Consider the following 26,226-nt stretch of genomic DNA (forward strand, 5'->3'; position numbering starts at 1 on the left):
TGGTGCCTCCCTCTCAGGGCTGACCCATCACTAGCCAGTCAAGTCTGTCTCTACTCATATCACTTGATCTTCCCCAGTTCCTGGCGATGTTGGCTCAATGGTGCACCCAGGCCCACTCATTAACGTTGCAGAACCTGAAGCCCCGACAGCGGGGAAAGAAAGAGAGCAAGGAGGAATACGCCCGGAGCACCCGGTGAGGCCTGCAGTGGGCGGGTGGGTGAGCGCTCCCGAGTTTAAGTGGGGATGCTCCCAGATGAGGAAGTGACACCAGCAGCTAACTCCTGACCTCTTTGCTCACCCTCAGGGGCTGTCTTGAAGCAGGGCTGGAGTCCCTGCTGAAGGCGGCTGGTGGGAACCTGCTGATCTTGCGTATCTCCCACTGTCCCAATATCCTCACGGACCGGTCACTCTGGCTGGCTAGCTGCTACTGCCGTGCCCTGCAAGCTGTCACCTACAGGTGGGCTGTTCCATCTAGAAGCTCAACCTACACCTTCTGGGCCTTCGTGCCTAGATACCACTTGGTCTTGCCTCTTGGCAGAAACAGAGGCCACCAAGATGGGTCACTTGAGCTTTGGCTTTTCCACAGGAGTGCCACAGACCCTGTCGGCCATGAGGTAATCTGGGCCCTGGGTGCAGGCTGCAGAGAGATTGTCTCCCTCCAGGTGGCACCACTTCATCCCTGGTAAGCCGAGGCGAGGTGGTGGGTTGGAAGAGAACAGTAGGGTCTGGTCTGGGGCTGAGGACTGAGCAGTCAGCTGTTGGGGACGGATCAGTGTGTTGTTAATAAGGAGCAGACATTGACCAGTGTGTTGTTAATAAGGAGCAGGGCTGTAACATGGGACCTGGAGTCTCTCTCTGGCTTGCTGGCAGTGCCACTTAAATTGTTTTTATTATACATTTTGGGGGTGGGAATCGGGTATCTGTGTGGAGGCCAGGGGGCAACATAAACAAGTCCCTTAAAGGAGTCCACATGAGAGTCTCTGAGATCAGATTTATGTCATCAGGCTTGGTGGTAACACCTTTGCCCACCAAGCTGTCCCGCCAGCCCAGCATTGCCACTCAACCCTTAGTTTTGCAGCTTAGATATTGAGAGCTGTTACTGGCTCAATGATGTCCTGTCCATGGAGACTGCAAAGTCCACATAGTATGTGCAGTCAGCACTAGCCGACATAGTATAAGCAGGTCAGGGAAGTCATTAAATAATACATAGAGGAAACTGGGTATGGTGTCACACACCTGTCACTTCAGCTACTCCAGAGCTCAGATTGAGAATTTGAGACCTGCGTGAGCAATTTAGCAAGATCCCATCTCAAAACAAGAACAAATCAGTTGTTGGCGAACCCCAGGTGTGAATCATCCCTTGCTCTGCTTGGGACTTCCTTGGATCCCAGGCTTTCTGCTCTGCCGCTTACCCTCACAATGGTTCCCTATGTGCCAGCTCCTCCCAGACTCTGGTGAGCTTTTTTAAAATACCCTGGTGGAGTCTGTCATTGTGGTTCCCTAGTAGGCTCTCACTGCCCCTCATCCTGACCTTAATATCATGCATTCTGTAGCAATTCCTACTTCAGACTCCTCTAACTAGACTTAGTTCCCAGGGCAGGCTCTACAAATGTCTGTTTCTATGTCCTTGCTACCATGGGCATATCAGATGACAGATACTGTTGCCTGAGTGGAGGCTAACGGATGAAGTTTGGTGTGGGTAGGGCAGGCAAGCCAGCAATGATGGAAAGACAGGCTGGGAAATGTCATGGAGGTCTTGCTAAAAGATGCAGATCATTGCATTGTATCTAGAAAGTACCAGGAAGCTATTGGGGAGATTGTCAGTTTTAAGAAGGATGAATTGAGCCAGACATGATGGTATACACCTGTCATCCCACCTCTTGGGAGGTAGAAGCAAGAGGATCAGCTGCTCAGTTTGGCCTGAGACACTCTTTAAAAAAAAAATGTAAACAAAAAGTAGAGGTGCTGAAAGCTAGGTATGGTCTATAACCTCAGCCCTTGGGAAGCTGAGGCAGAGGGATTGCTGCTAGTTCAAAGCTAGGTGGCAGGGGCAGATAAAAGTCAGAATGCTAAATGTTGTATGTCATGGACTGTCTGTGCTTTGAGAGTGGGAGCTGTCTTCATTGCCACTCTGAACTCCAGGGCCTGGCTCAGCTGTCTACAGCTCTCTCTGGGTAGTTCCAGAATCTGAAGCTGCCAGGTGTGGTAAGAGGGGAGGGTGCAGAGTCACAGTGAGCTATTTTTGGACTTGAACAGCTAGGTTGTTGGCAAGGTGCTTGCATAATGCATGCATAGGATCCTCCACGGAGCATCACACTTGGAAGTGCAGTGCCTCCCTGACCACTTCACTCTCCATTCTTCAGCCAGCAGCCCACCCGGTTCAGCAACCGCTGCCTGCAGATGATTGGACGGTGTTGGCCCCACCTCCGGGCCCTGGGTGTAGGTGGTGCTGGCTGTGGAGTACAGGGCCTGGCATCACTTGGTGAGTATTTTCTTGGGGTTGGAGTGGGTAAGTAAGAAGCAGGCAAGGGTGACATGCTGCCTATGAAACCCCACCAGAGTTAGGGGCTGCAGTCTGGGTGATGGTGAGTGACTGAGGGCTGGGCAGGAGGTGGGCCAGGGAATTTGTCACCAGGCTTCTCTTCTTCCTCTCCTAGCAAGAAACTGCATGCGGCTACAGGTCCTAGAACTGGACCATGTATCAGAAATTACCCAGGAGGTGGCGGCTGAGGTCTGCCGGGAAGGCCTGAAGGGACTGGAGATGCTGGTGCTCACGGCCACCCCTGTCACCCCTAAGGCCCTGCTACATTTTAACAGTGAGCAATGGGGGCTTGGGGGTGCAGAGCAGGGTATGGCTACAGCCTATCTTTGGACATTTTACAGCACTGAGTGAACTTTTCCTGAGGAGATGCAAACAGTTGCCTACTCCTCCCAGAAAGGTCTCCTGTGATGTACCAAATAGTGCCACCAGACTCCAACTTGATGAACCATGGAATTTATTGGGTGAGGGTTACTTGCAGAATGTGGGTTACCCCAAAGTAGCCATACCACTCAAAAGTCCTATCAGCACAGATGACATCTATAAGTTGTATAGATGGAGTGCTCTTCATACTCTAGTCAGAGTCTAATGCCTCCAATGTGCAGCTGGGGCAACACTGCACACATCTGGCAGAGATGGGGAGGAGGGAATGCTGATAGCCCAGATGAGGGTTTGTCTGATGACTCTCCAATTCTTCTATGAGGGAAAACCAACAAGACCAATCTTGAGGGTCCCTTGAGATAGTCATAGCCACTCTGATGAAATGGCAACGGCTGTTTCGTTCTCTCCTACAAGCAGGCAATGTAACTATTTCCTATTGCTCTAACCAGCATGTGCCAGTGCTTAGGCAGACAGTGTTCTCCCTTGCTCATTCAGCATCTCTGAGGCCAGGATGGCACTCCAGGCCTAGCAGCATTTTGTGCCAGCTGTTGAGCTGCACAGAATATCTACCGTTTTATGCTGGCCCATAGTTACACCAGGAGTTGAGTGTGTGGTGCCAGTAGTTCCTGTGTGAGCCTCCCACTGGGGGAGAGGCAGAGAGCAGACAGGCGGAGCTTCAAGGGTTGTGATACTGCTCTTCAGCACGTGACTTTGCCTTCTGAATTCCGCGGTCTCATCGTTTGACTTCCTAGATACTAGATTAAAGACACAGTATGTCTAAGTCCTCAGGGACATTTCTTGGGGTAAGGACTTCACTCTGACTCCTGCTGCCCATTTCATCCCATCTACTTACTCAGTCACCCCTCTGCCTTCACTGTGGACCACCACTCAGGACTGCTGGCCTCTGGGAGGTCTCCATGCAGACTGAATGAAGGTTCCTTGTTTTTTTCCCATTAGTACTGGGTTAAACCCAGATTGAATGAAGGTGCCTTGTTTTTTTCCCACTAGTACTGGGTTAAACCCAATGCTGTACTGCTAAGCTATACCCCCAACCCCTTATAAGGCAGTCTCTCTGCAAAGTCGTGGCTGTGCTGGAACTCACTTTGTAGATCATGCCGGCCTTGAACTTACAGAGGTCTGCCTGCCTCTGCCTCCCCAGTGCTGGGATTAAAGGCGTGCATCACAATGGCTGGCCTTTTTTGTTTTTCCATTTTTACTTTGAGACAGCTTCTCTAGATCTTGTGGCTGGCCCAAGTGTGTTTCTCAGTGGGGCTCTCATTTCATTCATGAGAGGAAATGGTGCACCATACTACCCTTACCAAGCACTATCCCCTGTACTTGCCTTTTCCCAGGCATCTGCCGGAACCTCAAATCCATTGTGGTGCAGATTGGGATTGCTGATTACTTCAAAGAGCCCAGCAGCCCCGAGGCCCAGAAGCTGTTTGAGGATATGGTAACAAAACTCCAGGTGAGAGGTGGGCTCTGAGGCCACAAAAGACCCCTTGGCTGGGGCTGGTGAGGGTGGCAGTAATTCACCTGCCCAACACCAAGGAAGAGCTAACCTAGGACTCTATCCATAGGCCCTGCGACGGAGGCCCGGCTTCTCGAAGATTCTGCACGTCAAAGTGGAAGGTGGCTGCTAACCCAAGTGAGGGGCGGTAGCCCCACACCAAGGCACTCTTTGGACCTCTGGAGGGCCCCTGGCTTGGACTAGACCCTGGAGGCCTAGAGTTACACCAGGTTCCAGACAGTGGTTGAGTGCCCTGTCCAATTGGAACAGCAAAGTGACAGGTGACCTAGAGCACTGCCTCCCCAGGGTAAGGGGCGTGGACAGAAGCTGCCCTGAGACCCCCATGATATCCCCAGCTGGAGCAACCTGCTGGCACACCAGCACCTGGTTGTCATCACTCAGAGGATCTGCAGGAACCCCAGCAGCTCTTCAGCTGCTCAGGCAGGTCTCCTTCCTGAGGCCAGCTCCTGGTCAGGAGCCTCTGTCAGGTCACAAGCCAGAAGGGACTTAAGGCAGCTCAGGCATGGCAAGGACTTTTCTCCCCTTTGCCTGACCAAGCCCTCTGCAGGGCACTCCCATCAGACAGCGGGCCTCTCTTCTAGGTCCACATTCTCCAGTGATAATCCAGGCAAGCCTCAGAACCCAGGTAGTAGAAGCTTAGGGGAAAATACGGGCAGGGCCGTAGGGATGTGTTTGAAAGGGCAAAACAATGTCTATTACTCCCCAGGATGAGGCCCACACCTCCCTAGCAGGTAAAGTACTAGCCAGTACGTGGAGACTACTGTAAGACAAAGACTTTTCTTTATCATACCCCAGAGTTAAGCTTCAAGCAGTCCCTATACTTACTCCTTGCTGAAGGACCAGGGTCGGGGAGGGGATAGGGCGGGTAAGACCGTGGGCTCTCTGAGATGCTGAGGCTTGAGAAAATAGAGGTTTGCTTTACTTAACAGCTTGTTTGAGGCAAGGAGCCTGATAATGGTGTCAAGAGAGAGGAAAGAATTTCCGCAGCCCACCTTCCTGTTCTTCAAAGCTGGGCTGATACTACAATTGAATACTTGGGACAAGGTGTCACAGCCCATTGCTCCATACAGAAAAGTAAATGCACACCAGAGTCCCACAGACTGAGCGTCCCTGAGAGCTCCTCCTCTCAGAACTTGCAGTGGCTGAGGCCATGAGTCTTGAAGGCACCCCTTGGGCAGGTCTTTCAAAAACCTGGTCTCATTCAAATCTAAGGGTTTTTGTTTTGTTTTTGCTCCTGTACAAGGTGGCGATCCCCTTGTCAATTTTCTACAGCTGTGCCACAAGCTGGTCTGTGCATGAACCCAGATGTGGGTTGCCACCTAACGAGTCCCTTCCACTACTGTTCTCCCTCCTGCTCAATGCTCCCAGACCCCATAGCTCTGTCCCAGCTGGGCACCATCACCGAGTTGTGTGGCTTGTTGTGTCCCTGCTCTTAGAAGACTGAAATGCCAAGGCTGTCACTATCGATACTCCATGCCTAGTCCTGCATGAAACCTTGGCTGTCTATGCCCCTACCTCTCACAGCAGTCTCCAGTTGCTCCCACCTCCCTAGCCCTGTCCCAGGAGTCACAGGCAACAGCACAACTTTCCTTGCCTTAAGTGACTCAGAAGGGAGGTGGAGGTGCACGTGGGGGGCCTAGCTGCATCCATGTATGTAGCCCCAGTTCCCTGGGACTCCAAGATCAGAGGTGCTGCCCTTCCTGTCTCCTGGATAAAGCACAAAGTGATATGGTAGTTGGCCAAGCCTGCCCCCCAGGGGTTTCCATCTTCCAACCCTAGGATTTGGACGTCTCCCCGGGCGGGGAAGGCACTAGAATGCCTGGTGTTGAGGGAACTACTAGGTCAGGGTGCACAGCCATCGAGCAGGAAGCAAGGTCAAAATGATAGCTCTGGGCTCTACTATATCTACACCGCATCCTGGTCCACGGAGAGGGAAAGATACCCCTTCTGTTGGCACAAGTCTGCCCACCGAAAAGATGTTTCCAAGGAACCCCAAGAGGTCTCACCTGTGTTCTTCCTGACTAAAGGTGGGTAAGGTGAAAATTGTAGATCTAAGCCTTTACCAACCCAAGAGACAAGTTGCTGTGTCCTGGCTGAGTCTTGGGCATCTTAGTCTTCAGGCATGCCTTGAGAGCCAGCAGCTCCGCCTCCCCCCCCCACATATTTGTGGTTCCTTTACTTTCTCCCCAGGGGACCAACCCCACTTTAGGGTAGTGTGCTCGTCAAGAGCCAGAGTTGGGGATAGGGCATCTGGCTTCCTGAGAAGCACCATAGCCCATCTTCAGGCCCTGAAAGGGAAGCCCTTTGTGTCTTATAAGGTACAAAAAAACATGTGAGGACATGCCCTGCTCCAGAAGCACAGGGTCAGTGGAGGGCTGGCTCATGGGTAGCAACCACCTGGCATGTCTTCCACTCCCACCCCTGCCACACAGCCTGGCCCTAGCACCTGTGAAGTGTAGCATGTTTGGCTTGAGAACGTCATGCTTATGCAGGCTGCTTTTCCCCATAATAGTGCAAAAATGTATGCCTGCTCTGCCCAGTTCCCCAGCAGTCAGGTGTTTTGTCATGGGGTTTAAAAAACAAACAAAAAGAGGCCAAGTTAGCCTCTCAGGAATTGCCTCAAACCTAACAATGAGGCCTCATTCCCAAGGTCTGCTGCCACAAGGTTTGGATCCATCTTTCCTGTCCCTAGCCCTTAATGTAGAATGCTTAGAACACAGGCAGTGAGCTGTCAACCTGTTATTATAAGGCGCTAAGTTGAAGGAAAATTTCCCAGAGTGACAATTGGTGCCAAAGACATAGTTTCTGGTGAACGTGCAAGTGTGACTAAGTGGGATATGGCCCAGTGCCCAGAGGAGTTAACCACTGATGGGGTGTATCTTAGCCTGTCAGCCCCCAATACCTGGCAGTTTTTCTACCCTTGGTGGTCACTTTCTCATCCAGCCTTGACTCAGGCCAGCACCTCTGTATATATTACTGTGTAGTGTGTATATTTACTCCTGGACAAGTGAGCTCAGCTGTAGTCCTTGCCCAGGGACACAAGGCTGAAGGTTGGGTGAAGAGCAGAACATTAGGCTTTCCTCAACTCTTTGGGACCTTAGTCCAAGACTGCCCGACAATCAAACAGGCACCCCACCATGAGGCCAGCTCTGAGCCTCTGCCATTACCACAGCCCTGGAGAGGCTTGGCCTAGAACCCCCAGCCTCTACTCATCCTGGGCAGGGGTCTCCAAGGCCTGAGTGGCTCAGGCTTGCCTTGTAGCTGGTGCAGTTGGCGTGGCTCAAGAGGGCACTGCTAGTAGCACAGCTGGCCCCTAGGTCCTGCCTGCCCTGCACAGCCAGGCTGCACCCTGCCCCTAGCAAATAGGCAGAAGGGCAGAGAACAGCTTTGGTTTTTACTTTTGTTTCTAAAGTGGTGCCTGTACCTCCAGCCCCCAGGGGGCCTTCCCTGGCCCCACTTATCTGCCCCACCCAGGCATTAACATCCCAGCACTTTGCTCCATGTCACCCAGATGCCCTTCGCCGAATGTATTGAGCATATGTATTTAAAAGGACTCCTGGGCATCAGAGAATTTATGGTTCTATATCCAATAAAAGGTGATGAAACTGAAAAACAATGTTTGGTCCAGGAAAATATATGGTGTGCAGCCATATTTTTTTATCAGACACTAAACCTCTACCCTTTGCTTCTGAGAGTCCAACTCCATACTGAAGACAGCCTTGAGCTCCAGCTTTCTTGTGCTAAGGAATACAGTTGTGCATCATGCCAAATTTGGGTGGTCCTGGGATTTGAACCCAGGCTTCTATGCATGCTAGGCAAGCACCCCACCGACAGACATCCTCAGGCATCATTACAGCTTTTCTGCAGCTATGGACACCGAAGCAGGGGCAAGTCAGCCCAGTCAGTGTGGGCAAATGAAGAATTACATACCCTCCTTAGAGCTGCAGACAATGCTGGAGAAAGGCCCTGTGGGCTGTTCAAGCCTGCTTTGGTGTCCAAATATACCTAGTCTCCATTCCAAGGTAAACCCAGAACAGAAAAGCAGTAGGGACTGCACTCCATACAAGCTTAGTCCCTCTGGCTGCCAATCACTTTACATATGAGAGACCAAATTGCTACCATAGTCTGGCCTTAATTTCCCCAATTTTACATAATGGATTTTTCATGTTGATTTAATTAATAGCTCCTAACCCATTTATATTTAAACATACACACATACCCCAAACATATATCTGGCTAAAGTATAAGTTAATCCTTGAGAGCCAGCTGTTCCAACCTGATCACAGGAAGGATGTCACACTCCAGAGTGCACACCTGCTCACAATCATCCTGCTCCAAGACCATCTAACCATGAGTGCAGGGCTCAAATTCTTCTCTATTCCTTCCCAGCTTTCAGAAGGCAGTTCTAATAGCCATTAGTTACAGCTCTAGCTTGGGGCAGTTATAGCAGGAAAGACACTGGCAGACCCTGCCAGTCTTCCGTGCCAACAACCATTAATTAATTGCCCCTGGTCACAAGAAAGCAGGGCCTGGGACGGTGGCACAAGCCAGTTATTCCAACTTACTCAGGAGACGACGCAGATCAAGACCAGCTTGGACAGCTTAGTGAAACTTAACAGTACAAAGGCTGATCAACCCAAAGCAAAAATAGGGTTGGGGACATAGCTCAAAGTGATTAAGTACTTGCTCAGCAAACCTGGGTTCAATCCATATAACTAGCTTAAACAACAACAACAAAAATCTCTCAAGGTGACCGAGCATAAGAGAACAGCTGTTTCTCCAAGGCCTTATGAAGGTACTAGTCCAGAGATTCTGTGACACCCTGATACTCTTCCCAGAGCCCACGTGTAAGTTCAGAGAAATGAGATGTGGAAAGAGCATACATCCATCCATCAACTGTGATGGAAGCAATTCTGTGTGTTGTACCTGATCTGGGACTAAAGATGACACTAGGAGAAAAGGAAGTCACCATACATCTCCTAGCTACTGCTCAGAACCGCACCTGGACTGAGACATCTAGACAAGGGCCACCAGAATTATTTACTACTACTTTGGCAATCTCATTTTGAAAGGCAGGAGGAAGTTTATGAGAAAACCGTGACCAAATAATCTTAAGTTTTATTTAAATAACCTTCAGGGAGAACACAGCAGACTAATCAACCATTTTCTCACCATCAATTCACCTCATCAGGGTGTGCAGACTGCCTCTCAATGGAGGCGGCCTTGGCCTCGACCCCGGCCAGCCCCTGCGGGAGCATCCACAGTGGAGCGTGGGTTCTTGATAGTCTCATCCACGGACACAATAAGGCATGCAGCCTCAGAAGCTGCTGTCAGGGCGTTGATGCGCACCATGGCTGGCTCCCACACAAAGGCCTGGAAGTTGTCTGCGATGTCCTCGTTGTTAACGTCCACCCCATACCACATGCCTCCCTGAAAGAGAGGGAAGGCACTCTGGAACTACTTTCACTTCTTCCTGCATACCTTTCAAGGGTCTCAATTAGCAGGAATTTTGAATTGATGTCACTTTCCCAAGAGAACCCAAAGCATCTTTCCCCCACGTGCCAATGCCTGCTTCCAATGCTGACGTGCTGATCACAAGTACCCAGGCCCTTTCAGGAAGCTGTTTCCAGGCCTGGCACTATGCTAGGAGGGACTCATCCACTATACCTAGCAGTGACCACATTCCCAGAATGCACACACCTAAGAGCCTACCCTCACCCATCCAATCCCTGAAGCCCAAAGAGAGCCGGGAATCACCTGTGCATGCCGAGCCCGAAGCTTGTTAAGGATGTTTGTGGCATCAAAGCCAGCGTTGTCACATAGCTGGCGTGGAATAATTTCCAGGGCCTTGGCATATGCCCCAATCAATAGCTGCTGTTTCCCTGGAATGGTCCTTGAGTAATCCCGCAGGTATTTGGAGAGCTCCATCTCAATGGCCCCACCACCAGCCACCACAGAGTCATTCTGCAAAAGAAACCAAATAGCTTGCAATGTTGTGGGGCTCAATTCCAGACTTAAAGCTGGGCCACACAGCAAGCCCTTCAGCCCAGAAAGTGAATACTGCCTTGTTCTGCCCCCCCAGCCCCAGGTGTCCAGCCAGACACAGCCAGCATCCAGCACATCTCAAGCTTCAACCCTAGGAATTGAAAGGTCACTGTCAAGGTCAACCACAGCTTGGGCAAAAAGCTGAATAGATCAGCCCCAGTGTTTTTGTTTTTACAGTGCTCCACCTGCATGTATGCCTGCAGTACAGAAAGGAAACCAGGTCTCATCACCGAGCCATCTCTCCAGCCCCCAGCCCCAATTTGTTAACTAGTTTTGACCTTTAAAACATGAGGGCCTATGCTGGGCAGTGGTGGTGCACACCTTTAATCCCAGCACTCAGGAGGCAGAGGCAGATAGGTCTCTGTGAGTTTGAGGCCAACCTAGTCTACAAAGAGTTTCAGGATATCCAGGGATACAAAGAAACCCTGTTTTTTTGGGAGGTAGGACAGCATGGTGTATACATGAGGCTGAAGTCATTTCTCTATGATTTGTGAGACAAATGAGAACCTGGACTGTCTGTGATTTGTAGGGGGGATCAAAGCCCAACATGCCAACTAGGAAGAACAGGTTACATGAAATCCAAGATCTTATCAGCTTCAGAGTTAGGGAACTACGCAGGCAAGAGGTATCATCCCAGTACCTTGATGGCTCTCCTCACAATCATGATAGCATCATGCAGGGACCGTTCTGTCTCCTCCATAAACTGTTCAGCACCCCCACGGAGGATGATGGTACATGTCTTGGCCTTAGGGCAGCCAGTGAAGAAATTGTACCTATATCCAGGATGCAAGTGTACACATGAATTGTCATCTCGCTGTCTGATCTCCCTGCCAAGCCCTCCCAAGAGGGAGCCATGCTTGTTCACTCAGGATGTCAATCTTAACCTTGAAGGTATTTTCTGAGGCAGGGCTGGGGTGGTACCACTAGAGCACCAAAGCCTGTGGAATTAAGATATAACTACAACTCTTCTGTAACACTTACTATATCCCAACTCTTTATCAACCCCTCCACCCAATAGCTCCTTGAAAAAGGAAGAGTACAAGTCATATTCCACACCCATAACTTGACAAAAAAAAAAGGGGGGGATGGGGTGGGCAGACCCAAGCAGTTCTTGGGAGTCGCGGCCATAGGCTCACCTCTCGCTTCCAATTTGGGTCTCTTCAAACACTTGGCAATGGCCCAGTACATCTGGAATCAGAGCATTCACACTGGTCTGGATTGAGCCTCCACAGGCCTGAGGAGCAAGGAAACATCAATGAGGCCAATTGTCCTCCTGCTACCCACTCTACAAGCCAGTTTCCATGCTGAATCTGCCACAGAAGCTTAGAGCCCCTTTACCCTAACCTCCAGATGATCCCTACTACCCTGCAAAAAGATGAAATCAAAACAGAACCAAACACACAAAAGGCAAAAGGGTCTAAGTTCAAAGGGGATAGAAACCTGATGTCTAGTGCTCTGGGTCCATCAACTCTATTCAGAACAGTTCTTTGGACTACAGCCCTACTTGAGATACCAAGAGAGAAAGCCCTGGCTGTAAGCATTGAGCCTAACCCACTGGCCAGTGTTGCTGCTGTGTAGCACCTACTTCCAACCTATCTTGGTCAGCGAATTCAAAGCAGCTTCTATTATTGGGTATACAAACACTTAAGTGGAGCATTTCTTGACAAACAGTTAACATAGGGACAAACTGACCATCTATTCCATTACATCAGGGACAGAGGAAACAGTTCAGGGCCGTGAAGGATAAGCAGCAGCCCATGAAGGTTTGCTTACCATCATTGTCCTCTTCAGATCCTCCTCAGGCACTCTGCCAGCACAGAACATGTCCCTATCAGCAAAGTACTGGGTGGCAACATCCCCAATGGGGAGTTTGGACAAGACAACTTTGGCTCCAGACTGATGGATCTTCTCTAACTTGTCATAGAGAATGTTCCACTCAGCATCAACAATTGCCTGGTAATCCTAGAGACCACAAAAAGATGAAGGTGTTTGGGGATGCAAGTTGGTATATAAGATAGGTTAAGGCTAACCCAACTCCTTCCCCCACAGAAAACATGTTGACTCATCTGGGTATTGAGAGGGGCCAACAGTCCAAACAGAGGAGGACCATTAAAAGCAATCACTTAACATTTTCAAACACAAATGAACACAGAGTAACTTCAAGGAGTAAGCTTTGCCTAGCGATTCCCCAATAAGTCCTCTCCTACCACAAAGGCCATTCCATGCTGGGAAACACTGCTACCTATAGGCAGCCTTGGAAACCACAATGGTAGCAACACAGAGTCCCGTCTAATCAAAGAGAATCACAAATACAGGCAAGCTTGTTATCCCAGCTACTCAGGACCAAGGTAAGAAGATTACAAATTCAAGTCCAGCCCAAGAAACTTAACAAGACTTGTCTCAAAATAAAAAATTTTTAAAAAGGCCAGGCAAACAGTATACACCTTTAATTACAGCACTAGCAAGGCACAGAGATATCTGTGAGGCTAGCCTGGTCTACATATCAAGTTCCAGGACAGACAGAGCTACATAGTAAGACCCGGTCTCAAAAAGGGGGAAGGAGGGCATACCTTTAATCCCAGCACTTGAGAGACAGAAGCAGGACCTCTGTATTTGAGGTTAGCCTGGTCTACAGAGCAAGTTCTAGGACAGCAGGGCTACACAGGAACCTCGTCTTAAAAAAGTTAAAAAGGGGCCAGGAACTGGGGGTGTAGTTCAGCAGTAACACTCTACTTAGTGCATGTGAACCTTACTATAGAGCTGGAGCACCCATCCCTAAGAGGCAGAGCACAGCTGCTCAATAGGTTTTCACATTCAAACTACCCCAGGTGGACGTCAAGGAGAACAAAGTGAGAAAATGAGTGGGCCAAGTATACAGACAGGGACATGGACAAAGGTAAGATACAGTGCTCACAGGGACCCAAGAAACAGAGCTGTCCCTTAGCAACCTAGAGACTGGAGGCCCGCACCCAGAAAGTTGCCTGCCTCTTCACCCCTGCTAGAGGAGCCTACCTCTACCGTGTGGACTCTGATTTCAGCATTATCTTTCTCTGCTTTCAGCTCCAGCTCAACATTTAAGAGGGCAATCTTGGGGTTCTTATACTTCTTGGGCTGCATTTCAAACCCAGCATAAGAGAAAGTCTTCTTGAATGCGACACCAGCCACCAATTGAGACTCCTGGTTAAAGACAAGAAAGCTCAATAATTTAGTTACAGTCAGAAATACAATCAATTCCTGAACCCCACTTTCCACTACTAAGATAGTCTTATCATCATCCGAAAATTTGGGACAAACCCATCTTTAGGTGACATATTTTAGTTGCCCCTTTAAGGTGAGATATTCAATCTGTAGATGGTAAAGGGTATCTGGGCTGTCCCCTACAGCTGGCTGAAGTAGCTGCCAGTGGACAGCTGCCAGTGCACAGCACTGCCATCAAAGGAGCAGATGGGTAGGGGAACAGCACACACTGATTCCGCCTCATCTTCAGTCTCCTTATTGCGTGTATACACACAGCACACACACTGGACTGGACGCTTCCTTGGGAGCTGTCACTGTGGCTCTTCATCTACCAACCCCTTCAGCCAACACCTCTCATTTGTTCTGTACATAACTTCTGGCAGCCAGGTTTCAATGTCAAACCATAAAAGAAAGGTGCATTCCCATGAGGTGTCGGGCTGTTTTATAGACTCAGGGAGTGAAAAACTTTGAATTGTTGGGCAGGCATCAGAGAGTAAGAGTAAACAAAAGGGGAAAGGTAACAGTGATTAGTGTAGAAAGATCCTGTGGGCCCTGCTAAAGCCTTGGTCTAGGCATGCAGGCGTCACCTAGAGTTATAGGAACTCACCTTGCCACACAAAGAATGGATCCTAAGCAATCGACAGGAGAAGGCGACACTGGTCCTATCCAGACTCCAGTCCTCAGACTTGTGCAGCAAGCACTTTACCCACTAAGCCGTCTCAGTTTTCTCTACCTAGTGTTTTGAGACAGGGACTTTCCTCTAACCCTGAAGCTCAGAAGTTTAGCTAGATGGCTGGCCAGGGAGTTCTGGGTATCTTTTATACAAGTGTTGGTATACTAAGGTTCCTATGCTTGCGCCCACTGAGCCATCTTATCAGCCTCTTTAAGAATTTCACAAAGGCCAAGCATAGGTTTATATCACCTATAATCCCAGCATCCAGGAAGCAGAGACTGGAAAATTACAAGTCTGAGGACGGCCTGAAATAGTAGTGAGACCCTATCTCAAACCAAACAAGACTTTAGGGCTGGATATGATGGTGCACACTTTTAATCCCAGGTCTGGGGAGTCAGAGGCAGCTATGTCTGAGTTTGAGAACAAATTAGTCTACATAGCAAGTTCCAGGACAGCCAGAGCTACAGAGGCAAAAAAAAAAAAAAAAAAAAAAACCAACACACTAAAACAAAAACATGAATTTAATTAAATGTTGGGCACTCCAGGGAAAATACAAGTGTACCAGATAAAGTTATTAGGCCTGGGACACACTGCAGCATTAAGCACCTGTGTGGCAGGTGTGTGTTCTGGTTCATTCCCCTCTACCCAGAAGATGTGAAGAGTTTTCCTATACAAATGGCTCACAGAATGTAAGAAGTACAGCAAGCCAGAAATGGAAAGTGCAAAAACAGCACAGATAAACTAATGTCAAAGAATGTTTCCAGACAGTTGTTCTTGTGTTAAAAATAAATCACAGCAGCCGGTCTTGTGTTAAAAATAAATCACAGTGGCTGGGCACTGGTGGTGCATGCCTTTAATCCCAGCACTTGGGAGGCAGAGGCAGGTGGATCTCTGTGAGTTCAAGACCAGCTCCAGGACAGCCTCCAAAACAATACAGAGAAACCGTCTCGAAAAACCAAAAAAAAAAAAAGAGAATCACAGCCATGCAGTCCAATACAGCAGGCACCAACCACATGGTTGATATTCAAATAAAAACAAATTCAATTTAAAATTCAGTTTGTTACATTACCTATTATTTTCAGTGTTCAGACATGAAAAGAGCTATGGTTCAAGACGATGCACTGGACAGTACCAAGTTAGAGGCTACTAATGCTTATATGGACCAATTGCTACAATAGTGCTAAATGCATAAAACAAAACCATGCTACAGAACACCAGTATGCAACAGAAGCAGCCACTGGCATTAATATAGCATGCATGCACACACAGTGTGTATACAGAATTCTAGGTTACACTATGTAACTGACAACAGTTGCATAAGGCGCAAGGTGGTTATGGGATAATTAATTTCAAGCTCCCTGTATGGTTTAAACCATTATCATCTATTAAAGAGAAATTAATACAAGGGAAAGTTTGACAGTGCCCCCTTTGAAGAGCGGATTGCTGAATACCTCTAGGATTTATCTTTGGAACCAATCCTTCTAAACACCCCAAAACTGACAGAGAGAAACAGGATTCTGAACTGGCACAGGACCATTCTCCCAACCTGATGATAAACAGATCCGAAGAGTGCAGGCAGCATGGGCAGAGTAGTCACAGCTGCCCTTCTTTCTGCCTTATCTGCTTGCCCCCTTCACCTGTACTGTGAACTCTGCGTCCACATGAAGCTGTCTACTGTCTAGGGAGGCCACAACAGGCTCACCTCTAGGGCTCCACCCTGGACTTTCTTGATGCCAATCATTTTAAGCTGCAGCAACTCATCCAGCATCATCACAGCATCAACCACCATCTTGGCAAAGAAGACCTTCTGCTGAGAGATCAGCTTGGAGCTCAGAGCTGTCATTGCACACTTTTCCAGCATCTTCCTCTGTTCTCTGCAGCACAGAGCAGAACTGGCATTGAGCTTATCTGATTTTATTACAGCATGGGAGTGGTGCATTCCATACAATACTCTATACATATTAATCATTAGACAGTATGGCAGAAATGTACATTTGACAAAAGCAATTATCAAACCCATCATTTAAACGAAAACCTATCTTAGCAGCTATACACATCACTCCATTACTTTCCCTTTAACCCAAAACTCAACACTCACGCCTTTCACCTTTTCTATCGTTAAGGTGGGTTATCAGCAACAGACAGCAGATGCAATCACCCCCACCTCACCCATCCCAGTGCTGGCTCTTTCATGTTGTATCGCCAAGGTCTGACAAGAACCAACGGCCTCCTGCCCATACAGAGACACAAGGTATCAAGGTTCTGACAAGGCCCAGTGGAAACTTACACTTTATCTTGTTTCTTCACAGTCACAGCAATCTCTTTGATTTTGTCAACAGCCTGCCAAAAACACAAGTTGAGTGAGTCTCATGCTAAACATGAGGCAGTGGAGTGGATCCAAAGTGGCAAGACCTTAGCATATCTCCTGGGCCTGTGCTGCCTAGAAAAACGTAAAGCTCTGCCACCTCAGAAACTCTCAGAAAGATTGGGAGGCATAGTGTTCTGAAGAATTATCAGGTACTTCCAGGACTTGGCTCTGGGACTGTCAATAACATGAGACAATGCAGTTGAAACAGGCAGGTTTGCTAGGTTAGGCCAAACCTCTGGCTTAAAAGTAGACAACTTCTAGCACTTGATATGTTGCAAGTCACAAGTAATATATAAACCAGTATTTTAAACCAGTAAACCCCCTCCCAAAGTATTCCTTACATATGACCTGATTTCAGTGTTAGTGACATGTCACAAGTCACATTATGGGAGACCGAACAGTACAAACCTCAAACTACTATGAGGTACCCGCTAAAAAACAAAATTTTACTGTCTCAAAAAACTTAAAATAAAAAAAAAGCACGCACGAAGCTGGGTGGTGGTGGCACATGCCTTTAATCCCAGCACACTCAGGAGGCAGAGGCAGGTGGATCTCTGTGAGTTCGAGGCCAGCCTGGTCTACAGAGCAAATCCCAGGATAGGCTCCAACGATACACCGAGAAATCCTGTCTCAAAAAACAAAAAAAGTATGCATGAAAACTGTCATGAGCCAGGTATAGTGGCATACATGTGCAATCCTGCACTCAGGTGAAGGTGGAACAAGCTAATTCAAGGCCAGCTTTGCTATGTGAAACTGTACCCAAAAATAAAGATTATATTCAATACACATATAAGATGTTCCTATTTTTTTAATTATTTATTATGTACACAGTATTCTGCCTGCAGTATGTTTGCACACCAGATCTCATTACAGATGGTTGTGAGCCACCACGTGGTTGCTGGGAATTGAACTAAGGACCTCTGGAAGAACAGCCAGTGCTCTTAACCTCTGAGCCATCCCTCCAGCCCCAAGATGTCCCTATTTTATACACTCTAAATAATATCAAGTGAGCCGATGTAGCCCATACCAATTGGGTGGCTGTGCGGAAAGCTCGGATGATGATCTGAGGGTGCAAACCTTCCTCCACATAGGGCTTCACCTGCTTCAGAAACTCAGCAGCCAGCAGGGTCACTGAGGTGGTGCCATCACCAACCTAGAAGAAGATGGCAAGATATATGTTTTCTGCTATTCAGGGAACGAAGCTCTGAAAATCATTTTAGGCAACCTACCAATTTCAAGTGGACACTTTAAATGAGTGTCAAACTTTTTCCAGAAACCCATATATTTTTCAACCAAAATGGGAAGATGAAAGTGTCTAGGTAATCTGCCTCTCTCAGATGGCTTTGAAGTACAAGGTTAATTCCCCAGACAGCACCGTGCTCTAGAGGGCCCAGGGACAATCCACTCTCAGGATACAAACTTGCACCAGAGTCAACAGATTAGAGCTATAATTGCTGTGATGAAACACCATGACCAAAGAAACCTGGGGAGGAGTTTATTTGGCTTACACTTCCACACCACAGTTTTCATCAAAGGAAGTTCAGTCCAGAATCAGAGAGCTCCCACTAGCTGAGGTCAGCTGTTTCTGTGGGTTTCCCCATCATGACCTTGACCCCTTTACTCATATTATTATTGCTCTTCCCTTTCTTCAACTGGATTCTGGGAGCTTGGCCCAGTGGTTAGTTGCAGATTTTTGCATCTGCTTCTATCTGTTACTGAATGAAGGTTCTATGACAATTAAGGTAGTCCTCAATCTGATTACAGGAGCAGGCCAAGGCCAGTTCAGGTACCTTCTCCACTACTGCTTAGTCTTAGAGATGGGGCCATCCTTGTGTATTCCTGGGCATTCCCTAGAGCCAGGGAATGGCTCCCTCTTTCAAGGTATTTCTATCTTGCTCTCCTCTGTCCTTCCCTCAACTTGGCCAACCAGTTCCCTCAAGTTCTCCTCTCCCCCCCCCAAACTCCCAATTTACTCAGGAGATCTTGTCTATTTCTCCTCCTACATGGATCCATGTATATCTCTCTTAGGGTCCTTTGTTACCTAGTTTCTCTGGGGTTGTAGACAATAGGCTGGTTATCTTTGTTTTATATCTAATAGCCAGCTCTAGGAGAGCCAAAACTACAGAAGGACCCTATCTCAAAAAAACAAAATAATGTATTTTTTAGAATTTTATACTGTAACTATTTTTATAAGTATGAAATGCTTACACAATGTTAATTTTAAATCTAAATAAACAAAATAAAATCTTCAGTGAAAAGTGTGAAGCACCGAAGGAAGCACTGTGTTCCAGCCTCCACTTTAGGTTTAAGACAAACTTTCTTACCTCAGCGTCTTGGGATTTGGCAATGTCTACTAAAGTCTTTGCTGCAGGATGGACAACATCGAGGAGTTTCAGAATTGTGGCCCCATCATTAGAAATTGTTGCTTTGCCTTAAGAGAGAAAACAGTAACAGTCCTTTCTTAATTCTATTTACTGGACCTGACTCCAAATACACTTTTTCTTGGGATTGGGACAAAAGCTTTTAAATACCATGGGCTCTTGATTTTTCTTTCAAGTCCAGGTTAACACAGAGTAATATTTTAAATAGCCAAGCATGGTGGTGTACAAGTCATTCTAGGAGGCTAAAGCACAACATTCAGTTTGAGAATAGCCTGGGCTACATTGTCTCAAAATAAGAATAACCACTTATGTTCTGCTTGCATGTATCCCTGCAGGCTAGAAGAGGGCACCAGATCTCATTACAGATGGCAGTGAGCCACCATGCAGTTGCTGGGAATTGAACTCAGGACCTTTAGAAGAACAGTCAGTGCTGTTAACCTCTAAGCCACCTCTCCAGCACAATACATACAGCTTAATGGACAATTTTTTTCCTTCTGTGTTAGCAATCTGTTATAATGGGAGACCCCAGAGAATATCAGTTTCTTTTTTTAAAAAAATTTCCAGTTTTAACTATGTATGTATGCATGCACATAGGCGCCCTCAGAAGCCAGAGACACATCAGAACTCCAGGGATTAGAATTTCAGAGGCAGTTATGAGCTGCCTGACATATGTGCTAAGAACTAAATTCAGGTCACCTTAAATGGCAGCAATCTCTCCTAACCACTGAACACCTTTCTCCCTTAGCCCCTGTTTTTCCATTTATGTCTCTAAGCCATACTTTCCTAGAAGGTAATAGACTCCTGACTCCAGGTTCTCTCAAAGATCCCCACAGGGTACTACAATTAATCCCTTAGAAGATCCTACAATCAATGAAATTTCTGATGGCAACCCTAAGCCCCAAATATACCTTAGGTACACCTCTTCTCCTGCACAAACCCCAAGGAAACATGAAGACTTACCTCGACCATCCACAATAAGCTTGTCCATGCCACGGGGACCCAGTGTGGTTCTCACAGCCTCAGCAATCACCTGGCAGGCACTGATGTTACTCACAAGTTGAGGGATGCCTTGGGAGCTATCAGTCCCCTCTTTCAACAGGATAACTGGTGTGGGCTGGAGGAGAGCAAATGACTGCTTTTAATCATCTGCTACTTGAGATTCACAGAATAGTGGGCAGGGAAGGTGCTCCCAATTCCACCATGGCAGCTTTCTGCACCCTGCTCCCCAGACTGACCACACCCACCTCTAGAGGCACTGCTGATACTGAAGTATAAACAATAAATTATGCTTTCTGGTGTCGACATGATCCAATATGGCCCTCTCAACTTTTGACATTTTGTCCTGTGCTTCATTAGCAGATCACAGCACACAGCACAGGAGCAGGCCCTGCTCTGCACCCCCCAATAAAACACCCACTAGTTTGTGTTAGAGAAGCAAAGGACAACTGGTATGGAGACTAAGACATTATCCTAGAGATGACCACAAAGGCAACTTTACCAGAGATCTCAGCTGGAGCATAGCAAGATAAAAGCATGTTGATCTTACCTTACAAAGTGACACACTGACTTCACACAGCAATGCTGTCACCTATAATACCCACTCCAAAATGCTCCCATGTTTGCCTTTCTCTTAAGCACTGGCCCAGAAGGGTCACCATCCCTGCATGGGCTTTCTTTATATAACTACTCTAGAAACTATAAGATAGGAATGCTGCCTGTTCAAAAGGTAAAGACTGGTTAGTTCTTTGCTAGCACAAGCCAGGATCATCTGGGAATAGCAATTGAGAAAATGCCACCATCAAACTGGCCTGTGGAAATTATCTCTGGGGCATTTTCTTGATTAATGACTGATGTGGGAGAGCCCAGGCCACTGGGGGCAGTGCCACCCCTGAGCAGGTGGTCCTGGGTTGTTTTAAGGAAGCAGGCTGAGCAAGTCATGAGGAACAAGATAGTCTGCAATGTTCCTCCACATTCTCTGCTTCAGTTCCTGTCCTGTCTTCCCTTTATGGTGGACTGTGAGCTGGAAGTTGCTTTCATCACTGTGGTGGTTTGTATGAGACTGGCCCCCATGGGTTTGTGTTTGAATGCTTTGTCTCAGTTCACGGAACTGTTGGAAAAAGACTAGAAGGTATGTCATTGGCTTTGAGGTTTCAAAAGTCCAGACCAGGCCTAGCGTCTCTCTTCCTGCCTACGGCCTGTGGATCTGGATATAGTTCTTAGCTACTTCTCCAGTGCTATCTCTGCCTGCTGCCAAGATCCTTACCATGAGGATAATGGACTAACCTTCTGAAACTGTAAGCAAGCCTCCAATTAAATGTTTTCTTCTATAAGTTGCCTTGATCATGATGTCTTTTCAAAGCAATATAACAGTAACTAATAGTCATGGTGTTTAGTCACAGCAACAGAAACCTAACTAGGATAGGTATCTTTCCTCTAGTGTCCAAGAAACAGCACAGGCACTGGAGTAGCTGGCAAACCAGAGCTCCCTATATCTAAACCTGAGCCTTCAGGAATAAGTGGTGAGTCAGGTCACTTTCTCAGTATTGGACTAACTCTGCATGTCAAACAGAATTAGGAGGGGCACCATCTCAGCATATTCACAACTCTTTGTTAGTAGCTACAACTGAAATTTACTTTTTACTCTACAATAAAAATGCTGAAAGCCATTGTCTCCTTGTTTTGGTCATTTTATCCTTGGTTTCTCTCTTAAAAGCATAAAGTTCCATTTTAGTGTTTTGTCAGAAGTGTTTGCATGTCTCCATGTGGCCGTACAGATGTGTTAAGGTTGTTTACTGACTGTCGTTGGAAATCAGACCCACCAGTAACAGAGTAGATCTGCTCACACACTATTTCAAAAGTTGTGAAGGTGCTACATTCTTGTCTTAATTAGGGTTACTACTGCTAGGATAAAACACCATGAACAAAAGCAAGACGGGGAGGAAAGTTTATTTGGCTTATGCTTCCACAAGGAAGTCAGAGCAGGACCTCCAAAGAGGACAGGAACCTAGAGGCAGGAGCTGATGCAGATGCCATGATGGAGTGAGCTTATTGGCTTGTTCATCCAGCTTTCTTACAGAATCCAGGACCACCAGCCCATAACGGGCCGGCACCACCCATAATGGACTGGTCCTTCCTAGATCAATCACGAGGAAAATGTTCTGCAGGCTTGCCTACAGCCTACCCCCCCTTTTTGTTTTGTTTTTTTGTTTTTGTTTTTTTTTTTGAGACAGGATTTCTATGTGGTTTAGAGGCTGTCCTGGAACTTGCTCTTGTAGACCAGACTGGTCTCGAACTCACAGAGATCTGACTGCCTCTGCCTCCCAAGTGCTGGGATTAAAAGTGTGCACCACCACCACCCATACTCTTAAGGAGGTTATTTTCTCACTTGGGGTTCCCTTCTCTCAAATGACTCTAGCTTGTATCAAGTTGATATAAAACTAGCCAGGACTGGGGGCTAGAAAAATAACTGCTCTTCCAGAGAATTCAGGTTCAAATACCAGCACCCACATGGTAGCTCACAACTGTCTGCAACTTCAAGATCTGACACCCTCACACAGGCATAGATGCAGGCAACTGATACACATAAAATATTAAAATAAATTATAAAAAAAACTAGCCAGGACAATTGTAAATGCTAATTGACATCAGAGAAATCTAAGCTAGCAAGTGCGATACCTCAGCAGAGCTACAATTGTCATGTACCCTAAAGCTTGAAAACACTACAGCTCACGTGCAAAACCAAAAAGCCTATGAGTCTAGACAGATCTCAGACAAGTGTAAATAAAGCATGGTTCCAGCCCAACATGACAGACAAGACAGGGATCCAACAAGCACAGTTGTCAGCAAAAACAAATTGCTTGGGAATAGGGAGATGGCTCAGAAATTAAAAGTACTGGGTGCTCTTCTAAGACTGGGGCTTGACTTCCAACACCCTCATAACCAGCTGTGATCCCTTTAGACTCCATAGGCACCAGGCATGCAAGCGATACACACACGTGCATGCAGGCAAAACTTCTATACAATTGAGATAAAATTTAAAATGAAAATTATTCAAGAAAGACATTAGCAGTCCAATGAGACAGAAATGAAGATGCACTCTGCACCACACACTACATCCTAAGCTGGTTAGAGAGCCACTGTCTTTTAGTGAGTGAAAAAACCAATATGAGGGTACTGGCCCCAAAATTGCATGCACAAGTTCCAGAATCTACAAGACAGTTATAAGCCAATGAAGACCAACTTTTCCTTTCTTTTATCTCCCCACCCCCATCAGGGTTTCTCGGTGTAGACCTGGCTGTCCGGGATCTCACTCTGTAGACCAAGCCCACCTCTGCCTCCTGGTGTTGGGATTAAAGGAGTGCACCACCACTGCCAGGTTCAAAGTAAAATGACCAGCTGTAGACAAACAAACTTTCAAATGGAAGAAATGGTAACAAACAGTAATAAATGAAGTTGTATTGGTCTAAGAAAAAGTATTAAGAGTATAACATAAAAACAGACATGAGGCTGGAGAGATGGCTCAGCAGTTAGGAGGGCTTCCTGTTCTCCCTGAGCACAGGGAGTTTGATTCCCAATACCGTAACCATCTGTAACTCCAGCTCCAATGCCTTCTTCTGGCCACACAGATATCCACAAGAATGAACACACCCCCACACTCCTAAAAACAAAAACAACCACCCACCAACTAAGACTGGTTATGTAGAATAGGAAGAATCCCAGGACAGCCTGGGATACACTAAGAAACTGTCTTCAAAGGGGGGGGCAAGAAACCTGAAGCAGACGGTCAAGAGAGAAAAATGAACATATGCATGCTGCTCACTTGCTAGTGCTCAGCTAGCTTTCTTCTCTTACACAGCCCAGGACCCCAAGCTCAGGGAATGGAGCCACCCATAGTGGACTAGGTCTTCCCATATCAATTAAAGCAACCCAAACAACTAATTCCCCAGAGATCAACCTAATCTAGACAATCTTCATTGAGACTTTCTTCCCAGGTGCCTCTAGGTTGTGTCAAGCTGACACTAATCACCACAGTGGGCTACACCAGGAATTCGAGATAAGCTTTGAGCTACAAAGAAGAGGCCGCTATTAAAAAAGTCTCAGAGGCCTGAAGAGACGGCTCAGTGGTTAAAAGCACTGTCTGTTCTCCCAGACTTCCTGAGTTCAATTTCCAGCAACCACATGGTGGCTCACAACCATCTATAATGGGGCCTGATGCCCTCTTCTGGCCTGCATGGATACATGGACAGAGCACCCATACCTAAAATAAAAAATACATAAATTTGAAAGAAAAAAGTCTCAGGCTATAGCTAAGTGGTAGAAAAAGAAAATGAGGCCTTAGGTTCAACCCCCAGTACCTGAAAAAAACAAAACAACAAAAAACAAAGCCATTACTATTAGACTTAATGTTCTATAAAACAAGGCCAGCTGTGTGTGTGTGTGAGAGAGAGAGAAAAGACATACAGCTTAATGCCAAAAAGACAATAGACATACTAAAGACAGAAGATGAGGATTTCAGGGACCCGAACTCTCCTTCAATCACAAAAGCCTTCCAGACTACCTGAGACCAGTATGTTGACAGCACGGTGAACTCACATTTTAAGAAGGGAGATACCCAACAGGCATACAAGTCAATTGGACAGGGCAAGAGTAAGCAATTCAGGTAAAATCCACATGTAGTGGTCTCGAGTCTTTTGATGAAAGGTTTACTATTTGTTTGGGGACTGGGTGGGGCATGGATCCCAGAGCACTAGGCATGCTATGCAAATGACGTACATTGGTCACATCTGCAGCCCCAATGAATGTTTTACTGCAGCACATTAAGAATCTTGATTTTGTCAGGCGTTGGTGGCACTTGCCTTTAATCCCAGCACTCCGGAGACAGAGAGAGGCAGGTGGATCTCTGTGAGTTCCAGGCCAGCCTGGTCTACAGGGAGAGTTCTAGGACAGCCTCTAAAACAATACAGAGAAACCCTGTCTCGAAAAACCAAAAATAAATAAACAAATCGATCTTGGTTTTACTCTTCAGCTCTGTCCTTGCCAACCAAATCAATTTCCAGAATAATGTTGAAAACAGACGCTGAAAAGTGTTAGGGGTCACGCTTCTGTAGAGGTTCCCTCTACTGAGCAGGAGCTGCAGTCAATCACAAAGCATTTGGAAGCAAGGAGAACGCCTTACAGGTTATCAGCCAGTGTGGACTCCGGAAACAGGGAGAAGCTGCAAAGGGCAGACAAAGGATTGACACTGGAAAGCAAAAATGTGTGAACTGATGTCAAGTGCACAGGATTCTGAAATTGGCGATGCTCATTAACAATTTAGGCTCATCATACACAGGGACGCGATGAAAGGCAGCTACAGACACACCGCTAAGAGACTCGTCTTCCCATCTCTGTGGCTGTGTACCTCAACTGCCTCCGCTCTCCAGCACGGAAGCTGGGCCTGTGCATTCTGGAGACGTTAAAACTGCACTGCTGAACGACTGAGCGAACGAACAGGTTCTAACAGTAATGAAGAATTGTTTTCCGTATGCAGCAGCCGGGCCGAGTAGACGTGGGAACGCAAGCGACCACGGTGCCTGCCATGCAGGGAGCCACTCGGCCCAACCCAAAGATCCTCACGCTGCCTGAGCGCTCTAGAAGCTCACGCCTTCACTTCTGCACCTCCCGGGGCGGCGAAGCACACTCCCAACCGCACTCGGTTCCGAAAACCCACGTCTACACTACGGGGAAAGCGGCCGAAGGGGCTCATGGCCCCGAATCGCCGTGAGACCCCTAGTCTCCGGGCCCAGTGGAGCCGCGAGCCCTAATCGGCTCTCGTCAACCGCTCCAGCTCCGGGTCGCCCAAAGGCAGGAGGTCGGAGCGGGCCGCTGCAGACTCCCCGCAAGACGGGCCCGAGCCCTACGGCCATGGATGGCAGCGGATTCGCCGGGAGCCACTCACCATCATCTTGGAAGCGGCTTCAGGGCCCCACAACTCGTCTGTTCTCGGCCTCGGAACCGCCCACCCAAGCCCACAATGCTCCGCGCCGGAGAAGTACCCAGAAGCTTCTGGCTAGACGCAGGCGGGGGAGAGGA

At 47.5% G+C, this 26,226-nt stretch overlaps 2 protein-coding genes across 2 annotated transcripts in view; one reads left to right on the forward strand and one right to left on the reverse strand.

The window, feature by feature from the left end:
- Fbxo41 (F-box protein 41) overlaps positions 1 to 8,067 on the forward strand; it is a 31,402-nt gene extending 23,335 nt beyond the window's left edge. Inside the window, exons 7-13 of the mRNA XM_005071064.4 lie at positions 78 to 193; positions 305 to 457; positions 587 to 682; positions 2,364 to 2,482; positions 2,658 to 2,816; positions 4,273 to 4,388; positions 4,501 to 8,067. Of these exons, the coding sequence (XP_005071121.1) occupies positions 78 to 193; positions 305 to 457; positions 587 to 682; positions 2,364 to 2,482; positions 2,658 to 2,816; positions 4,273 to 4,388; positions 4,501 to 4,563 (822 nt within the window). The 3' untranslated portion in view covers positions 4,564 to 8,067. The remainder of the gene's footprint in view (positions 1 to 77; positions 194 to 304; positions 458 to 586; positions 683 to 2,363; positions 2,483 to 2,657; positions 2,817 to 4,272; positions 4,389 to 4,500) is intronic.
- Positions 8,068 to 9,549: 1,482 nt separating this feature from the next.
- Positions 9,550 to 26,226, reverse strand: Cct7 (chaperonin containing TCP1 subunit 7). Its single transcript, XM_005071065.4, has 12 exons — positions 26,093 to 26,226; positions 20,116 to 20,269; positions 19,099 to 19,205; positions 17,802 to 17,927; positions 16,694 to 16,746; positions 16,109 to 16,280; positions 13,509 to 13,673; positions 12,270 to 12,458; positions 11,633 to 11,730; positions 11,137 to 11,269; positions 10,209 to 10,415; positions 9,550 to 9,881 (listed from the first exon to the last, which is right to left on the reverse strand). The coding sequence occupies exons 1-12, from the start codon at positions 26,096 to 26,098 to the stop codon at positions 9,660 to 9,662; spliced, it is 1,632 nt and encodes a 543-aa protein (XP_005071122.1). The 5' UTR covers positions 26,099 to 26,226; the 3' UTR covers positions 9,550 to 9,659.

Source organism: Mesocricetus auratus, unplaced genomic scaffold, assembly GCF_017639785.1.
Source record: "Mesocricetus auratus isolate SY011 unplaced genomic scaffold, BCM_Maur_2.0 Super-Scaffold_100676, whole genome shotgun sequence".
Classification (NCBI taxonomy): domain Eukaryota; kingdom Metazoa; phylum Chordata; class Mammalia; order Rodentia; family Cricetidae; genus Mesocricetus; species Mesocricetus auratus.

Coding starts and splice junctions, on each gene's coding strand:
- Cct7 (XM_005071065.4), bottom strand. Junction 19,206..20,115: donor GCTTATTGTGGATGGTCGAG/GTAAGTCTTCAT, acceptor TTCTCTCTTAAG/GCAAAGCAACAATTTCTAAT. Junction 16,281..16,693: donor GTGAAGAAACAAGATAAAGT/GTAAGTTTCCAC, acceptor TCTGTGCTGCAG/AGAACAGAGGAAGATGCTGG.